We start from the raw sequence: 17,970 nt of genomic DNA on the forward strand, positions 1-17,970 counted from the left end.
AACATGTCCTTTTACAAGTCTGCTTGGAATGTGATTGGGGATGAGATAATTCTGGCAGTGGAAGATTTCTTTAAAAATGGTAAGCTTTTAGGAGCTGTAAATGCAACTGCTATAACACTGATTCCAAAGGTGGTTTGCCCAAAAACCCCCATATGATTTCAGACCAATTGCTTGTTGCAATTGCATCTATAAGATAATATCCAAGATCCTAGCTGATCCTAGCTAACAGGATAAAGTCAATGTTGGGATATCTGGTAAGTGAGGCTCAATGTGCCTTTGTGAAAGGCAGACAAATCTTTAGTAACATTCTTCTTGCTCATGAATTAGTGAAGAACTATAACAGGAAACATATCTCTCCTAGAATCATGCTGAGTATTGACATTAAAAAGGCCTTTGACACCATTAATTGGAATTTTATAAATGAAATGCTTACTGGACTTGGTTTCCCTGCAATGATGATAAAGTGGATCATGGCATGTATATCTTCTCCTAAGTACTCAATCGCTTTAAATGGTTCACTTCATGGCTACTTTAAGGGAGAAAGAGGATTAAGGCAAGGTGATCCTCTCTCACCTTACCTATTCATATTGGGAATGTAATATCTATCTAGAAGATTGGCTAAGCTCAAGGAAGACAAATCATTCAAGTTTTGTCCAAGGTGTAGGGAGCTTAAGATCACCCATCTAATTTTTGCGGATGATCTTCTACTCTTTTCTAAGGGTGACTTACATTCTGTTAGTGAGATCTTCAAATGTTTCAAAGAATTTAGTGCAGCTTCAGGTCTGGAAGCTAACCCAGAAAAATGTAAAGTCTTCTATGGTGGGGTTGATGATAACTTTAAGGACTTGACCAAGGCAGTTTTGAATTTCTCTGAGGGTTCCTTGCCTATCAGATATCTTGGTGTCCCCATGATATGTAAGTGATTATCATTCATGGACTGCTCTCCTCTTCTCAACAAAGTATCTGGTTAGTTTCAAGCATGTATGAAAAATAGGGGACTATCATATGCAGGTAGACTGCAAGTTATCAAAAGAGTGTTATGCTTGGTATACAAATCTATTGGACTTCTAATTACCTCCTGCCAGTAAGTGTTCTGAAGAAAATCGATGAGATGAGTAGGAATTTCTTGTGGGGCAAATCTGAACAGGTTAAAAAATTCTCTCTCATTTCCTGGGATAAAATCTGTTTGAGCAAGAAAAATGGTGGGCTTGGCATATACTCAGCCTCAACCTGGAACCTTGCTTCAATTCTGAGATTACTTTGGCATATACATGTTATCAAGGAAAGCTTGTGAATAAAATGGATTCATAGCACATATTTAAAAAGAATTGATATCTGGTCAGTTCAAGCAAAAATTGAAGATTCCTGGATGTGGAAACAGATTTTAAAAGTCAGGAACCGAGCACAGGTTTTAGTTGGAGATGCTGATAACTTGAAATAGATTATTCAATCTTGTTATAGGAATTCTAAAATTAAAATTTCGGCTCTATACAATGCTCTTTCCCCTGCTTCTTCTCTTGTTCCTTGGCATAATACAGTATGGGAGGCTCACAATATTCCCAGGCACTCTTTTGTTTGCTGGTTAGCAGTTCATAATCGGCTGCTTCCTCAAGACAGACTTATCAAAATGGGTATATTGGATACTAATAATTGCTGCTTATGTTCTGGTTATGAGACCAGAGATCATCTATTCTTCGAGTGTTCCTTTTCAAAAGATGTCTGGTTCATGGTTATGGACTAGCTGCAATATAAATGGAAGTCTTGTGATTGGGGGCAAATTTTAAATTGGTACAGCTTCAGTTTGAGAGGCAAGGGTTTTAAGCAAAGGCTAAAAAGAATGGCTTTAACCTCTATAATATATTACATTTGGTTGGAGAGGAATGCCAGAATATTCAAGCTCCAAACGAAGTCCACAATTCAAGTGTTCAAGGAGATCAAGTTTAACATCCTATCAAATATTCTCAATGGTTCTTTCCCGCCTGAAAGCAGAAATTGGCTGTTCTCTCTATAGCTAAAATTTTTGAGTTATTTTTGTAAATCTCAGGTGGTTTGTAAAATTGGATACATGAGTGTTTCTCAGGTGCTGAGTATTTTGTAAAGCGCTAAATTTTTTCAATTTGGAAATGAATAAAAATTTTCATTTACCAAAAAAAAACAAACAAGGAGCTGTTATGGATAAAGTGGATTCATGGAACCTACCTAAAAGATAACACAATATGGAATGTGAAAATCAAAACAGGGGATTCTTGGATGTGGAAACAAATCCTCAAAGTTAGAGACAAAACTATCTTAAGCTGCGGAGGTGTTGAAAACTTGCAGAATATTATTAGCTCATGTAATAAGAACTCAAATGTTAAACTCTCTGATCTTTACTCTGCTATCTCCCTAATTTCTAGCAAGGTGCAGTGGTTTAGCACAATATAGGAGAATTTAAGCTTACCTAAGCATTGTTTTATCTCTTAGCTAGCAGTACATGACAGACTGCTCACAAGGGATAGATTGTTGAGGAGAGTAATCATTCAAGATGGATAATGTTGCTTATGCAATGATATATCTCCTAAAATATGTAATCATCTATTTTTTCAATGCAAATTTTCACAGGATGTGTGTAATGGAATAACGGAATGACTTCAGTTTAGAGGGAGGGCTTGCGAATAGAACACCTTGATGGATTGGTTCAGCTGTAGAATAAGAGGGAAATGTCTCAAACAAAGAGTGAAAAGGATAGTCTTATCATCTACTATATACTCCCTGTGGAAGGAGAGAATAATAGGATTTTTAATCTGGAAGCTAAGGGTTCTGATCAGATTGTTAAAGTGATTAAGATGGATGTTATGACTATCTCCCTCAACTGCCCCGCTTTGGAGCATTGATTAGAGCATGGCTCCTCTCTTTGTAAATCCTGTACAGTTTACAGGTTTTGATTATTTCTAGTGATGGTTTTCAAAAATTGGTTCCCCACACACATTAAGAAGCTAATAGATGAAGGGCAGTTATATAATATTGTTCTTTTGCATGCTCAATCAATGATGATGCTTGAGAGGAAGGCAATCTTAGAGGGATCCATGGAAGGGAGTTGTTACTGTGATATGAGATTCTTAGTTTTCAAATCTTATTAGCAATGTGCATAATTCTTTGATGTTGGTTTGGTTTTCTTCTTGTTAAGCTCAGTTTACATGAGGTTTTCTTTTGAGCTTTAGTTTTCAGGTCTTTGATATCTCATACACATGATGAGATTCTTGATGTACATACATTTTTTCCATATTTGGTGATGAATAAAATTTCTTCATTTACCAAAAAAAAAACCTATTACTTACTTTGTTGAAGTTGTTTCTTGTTACACTATATTGTATTCATCCTTGATTGCCACTTTTTAATATGTTGAGCTGTTGTTGAGATCCTTAATTGACTCTTTAACAAATCTGATGTAATCTCTAGCGTACCGACAAGAGTAGTCTTGTTCATCAGTAGAGGGATAATATACTTCATGGTCTTTAGATACCTACAGTGCTGAACGACTATTGAGATTTAGGGTTAGCATATGAGGCAAGGAGCTCTCTTCTCACAGGTTTTTGACATTGTTCTAAAACGCAGTTTGGGCAACCGCTTTGGTCTAAGCGGTACTTAGGTCACTTGCTTAATTCTTGACAGTGTTCGAGTGAACATCAGCCTCTTACATGGACTCACTGCGTCGGAAAGAGGTTTTTTGCCTGTCAGGTGGCGCAGATGGGTTAAGTAGAATGGGTTAGGTTTAAATAGATTTGATCATAAGTCAATCTAAATGCATCTTAGATAAGATGGCAAGGATAGGATATCAAATATTTATGAAAAGCCCTTCTCTCGGAGGTAAAAACACAAACATGCTGCTTATGTGTCAACTTATGCGCTACATCCTGCACCTAGAAGCGTCTAACGCTTTCTAAAACATTGATTTTTGTTACTAGAGTATCTATGCATAGGACATGAACTTGTGACAGTTATCACCTGCTTTTGTAACTTTGTGTAATAAAATCTCTCTCATGTTGTAAGTGGTCTCCTCTCTCTCTTGCTTTCAGTGTGGTACTCCGTAGTATAATGTTCGATTCATTTTGTAAAATACAAATTTCATCTTCTCACCATCTTTCTCTGCTCCTTATCTTTTGATGTGGAACAGAGCTGATCAACTATAATTGAGATCTAGATCTGAAAACTAAACGAAATGAAAATAGAAAAAGAAAAGATACAAGTAAATTAGGCGTCAGGCTGGTTTCACACTCAACACCTCACCTGATTTGACTTCACACTTGGCGTGTTATATGCCTACTAGGAACAAAGGCCTAGAAGGATTGACACCCATCTCTCTATTTCAAGCTTTTGTTCATACCAAATCTCCATTTCCTTAAAATAAAGAAGAACAATCCTTTTTATAAGGCAAACTAAGGGCAAACAAAATCCTAAAAAGATAACAACAAAAAATCTAACAAAAAAACATTAGATACTAATTAATCCTAACAATAATTGAAACACTAATTAAACTAAAATCTCCATAAATAACTAAAATCTTAACAAATTTTCCTTATCCTTACTCCAAATGTTGATCTATTTTGTGCTGCATCAACTTCGGTGAGGGCAGATAATGTCCCCTTCCTTGAATCGAGCGATGTTCAATGCTTTAACCTATAATCAAGGGAATGGGTATGCTATCATCAAGAGTTTGGAATATGCTAGGAAAAATTATCTTATTTGTGCATATGCTGTAAAATCAGTAATATCTGACATAACATTGTCAAATGTGCACATGCCCTTCAATATCTAGCACGTCCTTTAAGCAGAATTTAGAGACACTGATATAAGATATGAACACACAGATAGATACATATTATGAACCATATATTTTTAGGAGAAACACATTCTTTGTTTAATTGAATCTTTTACCTATTTCATGAATACAATATAGTTAAAGAAGGGTATAACATATCAGTGACAGATCCAGAATTTCTGCAAAGTGGTGTCACCATGGTTACCAATGAGTTTTCATATTTTGGAAAAAAAGGGTTCAATGTTACTATCAAATTCACCATTCTCAATATGATATGAAACAATCATCCGGATAACTGTCACCCTAGTAACTTCAACCCATAAGGTTCTTAATTTATAAAGAATCCTGATGCAAGACAAGTCCAAATATTATATGTTGTAGATAAAAGTAGATAGAATTGATTGGAATTCAAAGTTAATGTTATCTTTTAAGATTTTCTATAAGATATTGAATAATCTCAATTCTTAGAATAGAGTGAACCTAATCCAGCCACAAAGTGTATAATTGTTTACTTTATTTTAGCCATGGCCTAAAGTTTTCCCCCTCCACAAATATTTCTATCCATTTAAAATAAATTATCTCAAAATTCATTAGAAGTTCAACCCCTTTTCCAAAGCAGCAAACATCCACCTGTACAAGAAGCCTTAAAGATAAAAGAAAAGTAGCTGTCATCAAATAACTAGAGTTCATCTTTCCTTTAATTTCTTCTTACCTTGCCTCCTGCATTATTTTAACTTAATTAATTGAGGCCATCAACTAAACTTTTTTATGCTTTACAAATCACTGGGAAGGAAGTGGTGTCACGTGACACCACTTCCCTCTATGTGGATCCGCTTGTGTAACATATATATGTCCGCTTGAGGATACCACTTAACCTTCTTTCTTGCTTTGTTTATAGGTCATTCCAGATATTCTTTCCAAGTCTTTTCCCTTATTTGATATCATGAATGCCCTTTTTTGATATTTATATGAATGTTTTATGTGTTTTATCTTTCCAGGTGAGAAATTTCTGAAATTGTGGGAAGTCCATACTACATGGTCCATGAGGTACTCAAGCGTAACTATTGTAGGTGTCTAAAAATACCTATAGGTTCCCACACGCGGATCGAGACAGAGAGAAAATGATGAACATCACTATCCGAGTCATAGAAGATTATTTAATATCGACAAGCACATGAAGTGAGTCGACGAACTGTGTGAAGCAACAACACTTCAGAATAACGAAAACATGAACTGATCAGGAGCTATGCGTCGCTTACGAAAGACGAAGTGCCCATCATGCCCCGTCTACTCCATATATGATTCAATCATAGGAGCTTGTAGATCTCCTCGTCGGCTTTCCTATGCATTTTGAATCGTGTGATTCTGAGTTCGGATGATAAAAATACGGCGAAAACGAACGGGACGCACAAAACAAGGCCCAGAGCCAAAACCAAGACACCCAAAGGTGTCTCGGCCACTGCCGAGACACCGTGGGCGTCCGCAGCCCCAAAAACCTGTTTTTGGCTGTTTTGAGCTGCTTTTCGACCGTTAACCAACTAGATTTATTTTAACTAATAAAATATCATCTAAGAACATGGTTAAGTGGTTACAACTAAAGATAAGAGTGAATCAATCGTTCTTATCCGAAAACAGAGGTCCCAAAGCCTATAAATACAGCCCCAGGACCTTTATTTTTTTAGATCTGGAATTCTCGAGCGTCGACGAAGCCCTGCTGAATTGAAGACTAAAGGAGCATGAATTTCATAAGAGAGGAGGAGATCGGATCGAGTTGGTCAGCATAAAGAAGAGGAGCTCGTCAGATCTACAGTTCACGGTTCCTTCCCTTGAGATTGCCCCGTTGCAGTAATCTTGAGAAGAGTGATTATCTCGTTGTTGCCGAGATAATTACTTCGGTTTTTTGATTCCTTCGCAAATCAATAAAGCTCCAAATCTGATCTGATTGTTTGGTAGTCTACGGATATCAACATCCTCATTACAGGCCAAGATCCCATGCAAGCAGCGGAGGATAAACGTCCGTTACGTTTGTTGAAAGGAAAGTTGTAATTTTTGTTGAAAGTTTTATAAAAAGACTATTTCTTTGAGTTTGTTGTAAACGTTTGAAGTTGTAAATGAACTCATCAATGAAATCGACTTTCTCCCCAAACATATGGCGGGAAGAATAACTTTAGCCAAGTTAGTAATGTGCAGTATGACTAACTATGTAATGCACACTGATAAATTACCGAAGGCTATTTACAATAGCATGGAAAAGAAACAACATGACTTCATATGTGGTTATGACTCAAGTATCCGAAAATATCATCCAATTGGATGGCACCGCATCTATTGGCCTAAAGCAATGGGAGGATTGGGTATACAAAATCTCTCAGATATGAATGAAGTTTGCTTGATGAAACTTGTGTGGAGAAGCATAAATAAAAAAATAGCCTCTGGACTAGAGTGCTTTATACGAAGTATGGACGAAAATCAGAGTAGAAACGGGGTGTACGTGCCTCACCCATTGACTCAACATTCTGGAGAGACTTAGCCACTATTTGGAATAAAACAATTTGCAAATCAAGATGGGCTATCAGGGATGGTGCAAAAAGCACGTTTTTGGACCGATAAGTGGACGGAGATGGAGATTTCTTTGATCAATATGGCAAAAAGAGTGACTCCAGATCAACTCCAAGATATAACTGTAAGGGACTTCACCACCAACGCGCATGAATGGAACTGGGACAAAATAAGACATTGGGTGAAAGATCAAGCTCTACCCCACATAAGTGTTGTTCCGCCTCCAGGGAACAATGCTGGAGAGGACTGCTTAATAAGGCCTTTATCTTCAAAGGGGATTTTTTTGGTTAAATCAGTTTATCACTCCTTAAAGCAGGATAGCACACCACCGAAACAGAAATTATGAGGCTTAATCTAGCAATGGCTAGGGCTGGAAAGGATTATATTGTTACTTTGGAGGGTGATACACAAGGGAATCATGACTAATGAGACCGAATACAAAATTTCTGGAGCTTCTCCTTTCTGCCCAAATTGCTATGGTATGGTTGAATCTGAACTACATATACTCCGTGACTGCAAAAATGCGAAGAGTGTTTGGGATGGTTTGTTAAATGGCAATACACCCACTAACTTTTATTCCCAAAACCTTTGGAAATGGATGGAAGTCAACATGGATGGAACTTATGGCACGAGCCTTGGAGCTGATTAGAGTTTAAAATGGGTCGTTGTTGTCTGGTTCTTGTGGAATTGGAGGAACAAAGACATCTTTGAAGATGGGCATTTAAGACCTAATTCTCCTCTGCCGCCAATCTGGAAACTAGTAACAGAAAGTAAAAATGCTCTTGAGAATACACCAGGTACTAATCCTTCTATAGAAAAGACAATTGTTATTCAGTGGAAGCCTCTGGAAGAAGGATGGGTTAAGTTGAACACAGATGGCGCATATAGAAGTAACTGCAAGCTAGGGGATGTGGTGCTTTGATCCGAGGTCCCAATGGTGAGTGGATAGCAGGAATAACAAGGAAATTTTAGTGCGACCCCGCTTTCAAAGCGGAATTATGGGGTTTATTTGAAGGACTCACACTTGCGTGGAATTTGGGCTTCCGACACCTATCTGTTGCATGTGACTCTGAGGCGTTAGTCTCATTATTTGAACCTAAGAAGCGTACTCTTTGTCCCTCGCAACTGATTACTCGGATTGATGAACTGTTACATCGGGAGTGGATAGTAAGAATTAATCATACCTACAGAGAGTCTAATAAACGTGCAGATTGGATGGTGAACCATAGCTTCACACAGGATTGAGGTACTACTAGGTACTCCCCCCCCCCCGCCCCGCCCGAGACGTGGGAATCCAATATACTCTGGTGGACCTCATGCAAGTTGGCTTTACAAGAACTGTACCAAGTTAATTTTTCTTCTTCATGTTTTTGAGGCATAGCCTCCATGTACTCACCAAAAAAAAATTAAGAAAAATATATTTCATAACAAAATAAGAATCATTAGGTTAATTACCATAATAAAGACTGAATTTAGTCTACCACTTATATGCACCATTTCATTTCGGAGAATTTTAAATAAAATACCCTTTTTGAAACTTTATTAACAAAATCGGTCTATTTTTTATATAATTAGCAAAATCAATCTATTTTGTTAATAAAGTTTCACAATTTTTTTTTAAAATTTCCTTTCATTTTCAGTTAGAAGGAAGTTTTGAAATAAACCCACTCACAATTTAATCCCCCAAACCGACCCTATCCCAAGTTTATTATAGAAATCGACCTAATTTCTATCCACGTCAGCATCGTGGCCAGAAACTGTATTGTTTTTTAAAAAAATCACGTTCCTAATTAGTCGGGGTTGACAACCCGACTAATTACTCGCCTAATTATGACCGTAGGCGGATTAGGGGGCGAAAACCATGACCAAAATGGTCGTGATTGCCAACTTCGACAAAAAATGGTCGTGGTTGCCAACCGCGACCAAATTTGACTGGGTTGCCCCGACCATAAAGAGAGGGGGTTACTAATCACTCCTTGCTTTTGCTCTTAATTAACATTATAATTATAATGTTGATTGATGGGGACCTAACTCAGCTTTGCACGCCTAACTCCCTTCATCATACCTAATTTATCTACTTGAACAAAGGGCCTATAGATAACGTCACTAAAATTAATTATATGCCACTAGACAAAAGCCCACCCACTAAGATTTATCTACTTGAACTAAAAACATTGATAATTAGCACTAATGATGAGAGGTTGAAATGACTCCCTGCTAAAAAGGCTGGGGTTCCGAACCCTGACAAATTTTGTCGTGGTTCTAAACCCCGACTAATTTGTCACCTAACCATATTCCCCGCTTGCATGTTAGTGACCCCGACTAATTAGGACACCTATTTTTTTTTAAACGATCCAGTTTTCTGGCCACGAATCTGACGTGGTCAGAAAATGAGTCGATTTTTGTAATAAATGGGTCGGTTTTTGGGATTAAATTTGTGAATGGGTTTATTTCAAAAATTTCTCCTTTCCAGTTGTTGATGGCCTGTTTGGATGGAGGATAGAGAACTATAGGAGAAGAGAAATCTTTTGGATGGAGGATAGAGAACGATAGGAGAAGAGAAATCTTTTAGGGCCTGTTTGGTTCAACAGAGGCTAGGAATAGGATTAGGAATCCTATTTAATTTATGGATTCTAACCTAATCCATATAAAATTTATAGACAAGTTTTTTTTTTGCATTCTATGTTTGTTTCACCCAAAGGATTAGGAATCTCACTTTTATAGAATTGGTCCAATTCCTAATACCATGTTTGGTTCAGAAAGACCTTTTTTGGGATCGACATTGTAGCAACGGCTAGCCCATTTTACATTTAAAAATCACTGTAGCAACGGATTGATCCACAAATTTCAGATTTCAAAGTAGCAACACTGTAGCAACGGCTATTTCCACACAACTTCAAAATTCAAATGCATAACACTGTAGCAACGGCTAGTTCAGGGTCATGGTGGCTATAAATTCAACTTGAGGCCTCAAAATTAATCCATGCATTCTCATTTTTCGGCAATTATAAAATTCCCATTGTCTTCAATTTGGATCCGAGACATCAAAATGATATCAAAAGAGTGCTACCATAATTATGAAGTTTATTGCGACTGTAATCTCCGAACACCGATGAAAGTGTGCAAGAATGGTAAAAATAAGGGAAGGTGTTATTGGGGGTGTGCAAAATTCCCAAATAAAGAATGTAATTTTTTCGAATGGGCTGAAGAAAGAGGAGACTCATCAAGCAACCAAGGAAGCCAATATGTCAAAGAAAATAGGTACGGAGATAAATATATTTTGCAATCAAAGAAGCTGAAGAAAGAATTGAGACTTGTCGAAAATGAACTACTAGCTTGGAAAATTTCTGCAATTTTATTAGCAATTTTTTGTATTATTTTAATTATTACAAACTTTATGTCATTTACCTGTACTTGCAAAAACTATTGAGGATGTAATGAAAACTGTTGTTTGAATTGGGTATAAACTCTAATTGATATTGTATGGCTCAGTAATAGATCAACTTGTCATAATTGATTGCCCCACCTATAACTTACATGTTTATTACAGATTGAATTATAAGGATGAATTGCCTCGCCTAGACATTGTCAATTCAATGTAGGCTGCAATCTCATCCCCTTTTGCCTCATCTGGATATAATAAACAATATAAGTTAGATTGCATTCTCAGTAAATGCTGATCATCATCATTGCCACATATCAAGTGTAAGGAGCTACACAAGCTCAAAACAAAACAGCAAGTAACCCACAGACAAGGAAAAACAAAACAGCTCCCACATAGCAGCAATCCCCATTTACAGGAGCAACACAAGCTCAGAACAAAACAGCAACAAACCCAGCAGCAAGGAGCTACACAAGCTCCAAACAAAACAGCAACAAACCCAGCAAAAAAAAGAAAAAAAAGCCACAACGAAAACAGCAGCAAACCCCATCCACAGGAGCTACACAAGCTCAGAACAAAACAGCAACAAACCCAGCAGCAAGGAGCTACACAAGCTCTGACCAAAATAGCAGCAAACCCAGCAGCAAGGAGGTAAACAAGCCACGACGAAAACAACAGCAAACCAATTTCACAGGAATAACATAAGCTCAGAACAAAATAGCAACAAACCCAGCAGGAAAGAGCTGCACATGCTCAGAACTAAATAGCAGCAAACCCAACACCAAGGAGCTACACAAGCTCAGAACAAAACATCAACAAACCCTAGCAATCGGAGCTGCACAAGCTCCAAATAATAGGCACATAACCCACAGAGCAAGGAGCTACACAAGCTCAAAACAAAACATTAACAAACCACAGCAGCGAGGAGCTGCACAAGCTCCAAATAACAGGCACATAGCCCACAGAGCAAGGAGCTACACAAGCTCAAAACAAAACAACAACAAACCACAGCAGCAAGGAGCTGCACAAGCTCCAAATAACAGGCACAAACCTAAAGAGCAAGGAGCTACACAAGCTCAAAACAAAATAGCAACAAACCCAAGCAGCAAGGAGCTGCACAAGCTCCAAATAACAGGCACAAACCCAAAGAGCAAGGAGCTACACAAGCTCAAAACAAAACATCAACAAACCCAAGCAGCAAGGAGCTGCACAAAGCTCCAAATAACAGGTACATGACCCACATAGCAAGGAGCTACACAAGCTCAAAACAAAACATCAACAACCCACAGCAGCAAGGAGCTGCACAAGCTCCAAATAACAGGCACATAACCCACAGAGCAAGGAGCTACACAAGCTCAAAACAAAACAGCAACAAACCCCAGCAGCAAGGAGCTGCACAAGCTCTAAATAACAGGCACATAACCCACAGAGCAAGGAGCTACACAAGCTCAAAACAAAACAGCAACAAACCCCAGCAGCAAGGAGCTGCACAAGCTCTAAATAACAGGCACATAACCCACAGAGCAAGGAGCTACACAAGCTCAAAACAAAACATCAACAAACCATAGCAGCGAGGAGCTACACAAGCTCCAAATAACATGCACATAGCCCACAGAGCAAGGAGCTATACAAGCTCAAAACAAAACAGCAACAAACCACAGCAGCAAGGAGCTGCACAAGCTCCAAATAACAGGCACAAACCTAAAGAGCAAGGAGCTACACAAGCTCAAAACAAAACAGCAACAAACCCAAGCAGCAAGGAGCTGCACAAGCTCCAAATAACAGGTACATGACCCACAGAGCAATGAGCTACACAAGCTCAAAATAAAACATCAACAAACCACAGCAGCGAGGAGCTCACAAGCTCCAAATAACAGGCACATAACCCAAAGAGCAAGGAGCTACACAAGCTCAAAACAAAACAGCAACAAACCCCAGCAGCAAGGAGCTGCACAAGCTCCAAATAACAGCCCATAACCCACAGCAACCACGTGTGACTATGGAGCAATAAACCCAAGCAACAGAATGTAAAAGCCGACATCAGTAAACCCAAGCAACAAACCCATTTACCTGATACAAGCAACAGAATGTAAAAGCCGACATCAGTAAACCCAAGCAACAAACCCATTTACCTGATATCAAAAGAAAAGGCAAAATTCAAAGAACTCATTGATCATTCCACGACCATACTTACCTGCATCAAAATTTAAAACATACCAATTCATCAATCCCACAACGACATAGATGTTCTTCATAATAAATATATATATTGCAACATTAATAGTTTGCAATTAACACAACAATATCCATCAAAATATAATCGAAACCCAACAAACTAGCTATCCGACCAACCTTGGTCGTTAACTAATTTTGTGATGTACCTCTGCTGACCTTCCTTGGATTTTATGAAAAACCTCCTAGCTTCATGTTCATTGTCATATAAATGGTCTAAAACCCTATCGAGGAACTCCTCAGAATATTCAGACCTATGTTCCTTCAACGCTGTAGTCAACTGCTTAGTTCAGTGAATAACGTGTTGATTTCTCATTGACAGAGACATGGACTCAACAAAGGCACATAACATTTCCTCTTCACGATTAGATTTTCTGGTTTTTTTGTTAGATGATGAAGTCATGTTGTCTTTACTCTTAGTCTTATATCTAGTGGTTTGTGGTTGGTTAACAGCACCAGAATGTGGTTGGTTGCAAGCATCAGAATGTGGTTCAGTTTCACTCTCCTCTAGAATCTCGCAATCATCATCGGGAATAGGTATGGACCTACTAGACCCAATGTTAGCGTACACGGGCCTAACAAAATCACCCTTGGCTTGATCATCACTCATGATAACTTATAAATTTTTGAAGTGAGGAAGGGGTTTGTTTATGTACGCTTTGTACTTAGAATTGGATTTGTCCTGCAATAACAAATACTTATAAGTAGTGAATCAAATGTATTAAATTTTAGTGACAATATAGATGCTGAATTTGTTATACCTGAGCCCAAGATTTTAAGGTTTCATCATCCAATGTAATCATTTTACTTGATTCATCCCACCCAGCACCACTTATATCAAGGCAAGCCTTCATGTCGTTGAATTTGTTCCTCAAACATTTCAAGTGGTTAATGACATGTAATTGAGTGAAATCAGTCCTGAATTGTATGTTGATTTTCATGGCAGCCATTTTATAAGCTTCAGCCTTGAAGTTCTTGTCTGGCTTTAAGCCATCCAATGCTAAATTTGCAAGATAAGGAATAAGCACATCATCGTGCTCTGGAAGCCAAAACTTATTAGCCATGCCTCTTGAGTTCAACCTGGCACACAAAACTTTTTTCTTATGAGCTAATCTTTTCCCTCTATTCAATGGCGAAGTGTGCTCCGCACCATCAACTTCATAAATATCCTTTCCACCTGAATCACCAGTGTTCGGTGAAAATTGATTAGGTCCACTACTTTGAGAACTGGCTGTGGGAAATAGCAAACCTTGTGGATTGCCTAACAAGCTCATGTATGACATTGGCGGCTGTGTCATCCCACCATAATTACCATCGTATGGTGGGAATGGTGAGAATGTATGAGGAGGTGAAGTGAATGGTTGTGGTCGAACAGGCATGAAGTTCATGTTAATCCTTGATGTAGGATTTGGCCTTGCATTCGAATGAGAAGGCACGCTTTGCTTATCTGCCGGATTGTTAGCCATACCTAATATATATTGTAAGCATAGACATATTAACAATAAAGAAATATAAAACAATATGGGATATGTATGCATTTATCAAGGAATATATGAAACGACGATATTTCTCAAACAACATAACAAAAGAGCAACCGATAAAAGTAGTAATGTTTTGGTACAAGCAAAGAAACAATAAACAATATCGATGCGAACAGTATTTTAAAATTTACCAAGTTATTACATAGCCATAGAACAAATACACACACTAAGTTAAACCGCTCTCCATTGTGTTACCACCATTGTACTTTGCACAATAATCCACCCACATCGCCCAAGCAATTTGATCTCGCATCTCCTTTCATTCATTTCTTACATCTTGATCCTCTCTTTGTGTCCTACTTTGAGTATAGTCCACCACATTTGAATCGTCTTCATTTGTCTCTTCCCCAGTATCTTCATCAATTTCAACATTTTCATTTAAAATATCATCATCCGGATCCTCCAAGGCAATAAAGTTGTGCAACACAGTACACGCTAGTACAATGTCCACTTGAGTGGGAAATGGATAATTCGGTTTCGCCGTAAGAATTTTAAACCGATTCTTTAGTATCCCAAATGTGCATTCAATTTTTGATCTTAAAGATGAATGCCTTAAATTGAACAACTCCTTCCTATTCTTTGGTGTCCTACCGGTGTGCTCTTTTAAATAATATCGGACACCGCGATACGGGGATATGAAACCTGGCATTGTGATGTATCCAGCGTCACATAGGTAATATTTACCTACATTAATTGAACAGTATTTTAAAATCTCAATTATTGCCAAGTATTTAATATATTATTCAAAATGTGCACAAGTGAGAATGAATACCATCATAAACTCGGAGCCCGTAAGGCTGTGGTCTAGACAGAGTGTCTTGTAATATCCTATAATCATTTGCTGCCCCCTCCCAGCCAGCTAAGACATAAGTAAATAGTTTATTGGGGGTGCAGGCTGCTAAGATGTTTTGGGTGACCCCTTTTCGCCCTCTAAACCATGCAACTAGATCACTAGGTAATACCGCGTCGACGTGTGTGCCATCTATCAAACCAATGCAGTCCTATAAAAAATTATAAATTATACATAGTTGAATAAAAAGTGATTTATTTGAAAAATTGTTAAGATGCATGTATTTAATTTACCTTAAAGCAAGGAAAATAATTTGAGTTGTTTGCAATCTTCACGGGAACTTCTTTTGGGGCTTGCTTCATGTACCGATCACGTAATCCATTCATTGCTTGCAGGACTTTATTGAAATACCTGCTAACTGTTTCCCCTGATCTTATGAACTCAGTTCTTATTATTCTATTTTTAGTTTTGTGCCCAACAATACTTAGGAACATAACAAGCTGTTCTTCAACTTGAACGTGTCTTGTATCTTTTAATAAACCGTTTGCTTTCATTACTTCAACAAGTTTAAAAAATGCCATCGGTCTCATTCTAATATAAGATCGGCAGCTATCTTGATAGCCCTCCAATACACGTCTGAAGTGAGCCTCTCTACAATATATTTTTCTGATCTTTTCTTGCTTCGTACAAGTTGATATTCTCTTGCGCTTAGCACGCATTCTCAAAATACATGTTACCAAAGTGACCACGGCGCAGACAGCTGTATTAGCACACATCCTCTTCAATTCTTCCTCATCTTCCATATCCATCTACATCCGTTTTAAAATTAGCATACATTTACAACTTATCTTGTCTACTTATTTCAGTTGAAAGTTAATTAGATAACTGATACAAATATTTATTCGCAAGAAATCTAATTATACTGAATTTTATATTAACTAGTGTTGCATTCGATTTCACACAATTGTCAATAACAACACATTCTACTACCCGGGTCCTTTCATGTAATGAATTTAACCCCATGCTTTGGTAAACATAACCCTATTATTTTTCATGCACTCACATTCTTTTGTAATAAACACAATTATCAAGAACAACACATTCACACAAATATCATGCATTCTATTTCACACAACTAACTGAATTTTAGTAAACATAACCCCATACTTTGTTAAAAGTCCTAAATAATGAATTATCACGCAACTAACTGAAATTTGGTAAACATAACTGAAATTTCAACACATGTCACGCCCCGCTTCCCAAAATACACGGGAACCGGAGCTTGAACAAGCCCGCGACGTATTAGATTGAGAAGAAATATACTCTACTTTTTTTCTCTTTTCTTTTCTTCTCAATCCAATACGCTAAGCGTCTGGAAATAAGTACAATGCGAAGTCACAGGTCTCCGATCACACATAGCAAGAATATAATAGACAAACTCAGAATAAAAATATCATATCACAAATGGATAACATCCGAGACATAAAATACGGGTCAAACATGCCCTTATACAAATCTGAACAAATGAATACTAAAGAGATACAAAATACACTGATCAAATAGAAATGGAAATCCCTGCTCCTCAGACCCACCCCAGGCCGAAACAAGACGCTGGCGCGAGCCTGGAAAACAAATAATAATCTCGATATCACCTCACCTCAGACCCACCCCAGGCCGAAACAAGACACTGGCGCGAGCCTGGAAAATAATCAATAATCTCGATAACACCGCACACCTCAGACCCACCCCAGGCCGAAACAAGACACTGGCGCGAGCCTAGAAAATAACTACAATCACAATATCACAACTCCTCGGACCCACCCCGGTGACTACACAAACTTCACCAGCACGAGCCCGGAATATACATCAACAATCACAACCGCTCACATGGACCAAGATTTCTCATCCCAATTCTCGTAATTCCAAGTCAACTACACACGGGATTCTAGATCCTAACTGTGTCATACAGGTCACTATAGTCATAAACTCCTAATGATTCTCAATCACAACATAGAACAATCAATGCGACTAATCATGTGCAATAATATCATAGCATATCAAATGATCAAAATAAGAATTATAAATCATAAACAGCATCTACATAATTCAGAAAATAATCTTTTTCTAAATAAATTCATTTTAAATTATTTCACTTAACAATTAATCTAAACTAATTCATTTCCAAAATAAATTCTTTTAAATTATTATAATTATCTAAAAATGATTCTTTTGCCGAACTAAATTCTTTTAATTCATTATAATTTTTCTAAAAATGTCATTATCATATTACCATGATATAATTAATATTCTTCAACAAACAATCCCACGCAGATAAATACGTCATAATTAAACTATGCAAATAATTCATCAAAATGTAAATAACCAAACTACGAAATAGGAGAGCGGGATCTTGCCTCGGGGTTTCGTCGAACGAATCGACATTGACGACGAGGGTCGGATCCAACGCGGAGAGCGCGGCGTCCGAAGAAACTCCGGTGAGGGGCTGTCCAGCGACGGGCAGCGGGATCTGAGGTGAATCTGGGGGTCATCGACGTCGAGGCTGTCGGAGGGGTCGACGGAGGCAGCAAACAGCGGGAAGAGGAAGGCCGATGGGGCTCTGGAGACGGCGAACAGGAGCTGGAGGAGACGGGACTGTCGGGTGGTTGCC

General features: G+C 38.0%; 1 protein-coding gene across 1 annotated transcript; it reads right to left on the bottom strand.

Moving 5' to 3' along the window:
- Window positions 14,772–16,111, bottom strand: LOC109841536. Its single transcript, XM_020410498.1, has 3 exons — window positions 15,596–16,111; window positions 15,285–15,513; window positions 14,772–15,196 (listed from the first exon to the last, which is right to left on the bottom strand). Exons 1-3 carry the CDS (start codon window positions 16,109–16,111, stop codon window positions 14,772–14,774), a joined length of 1,170 nt encoding a protein of 389 aa, XP_020266087.1.

This window comes from Asparagus officinalis, chromosome 5 (assembly GCF_001876935.1).
Source record: "Asparagus officinalis chromosome 5, Aspof.V1, whole genome shotgun sequence".
In the NCBI taxonomy this organism is placed as follows: Eukaryota; Viridiplantae; Streptophyta; class Magnoliopsida; order Asparagales; family Asparagaceae; genus Asparagus; species Asparagus officinalis.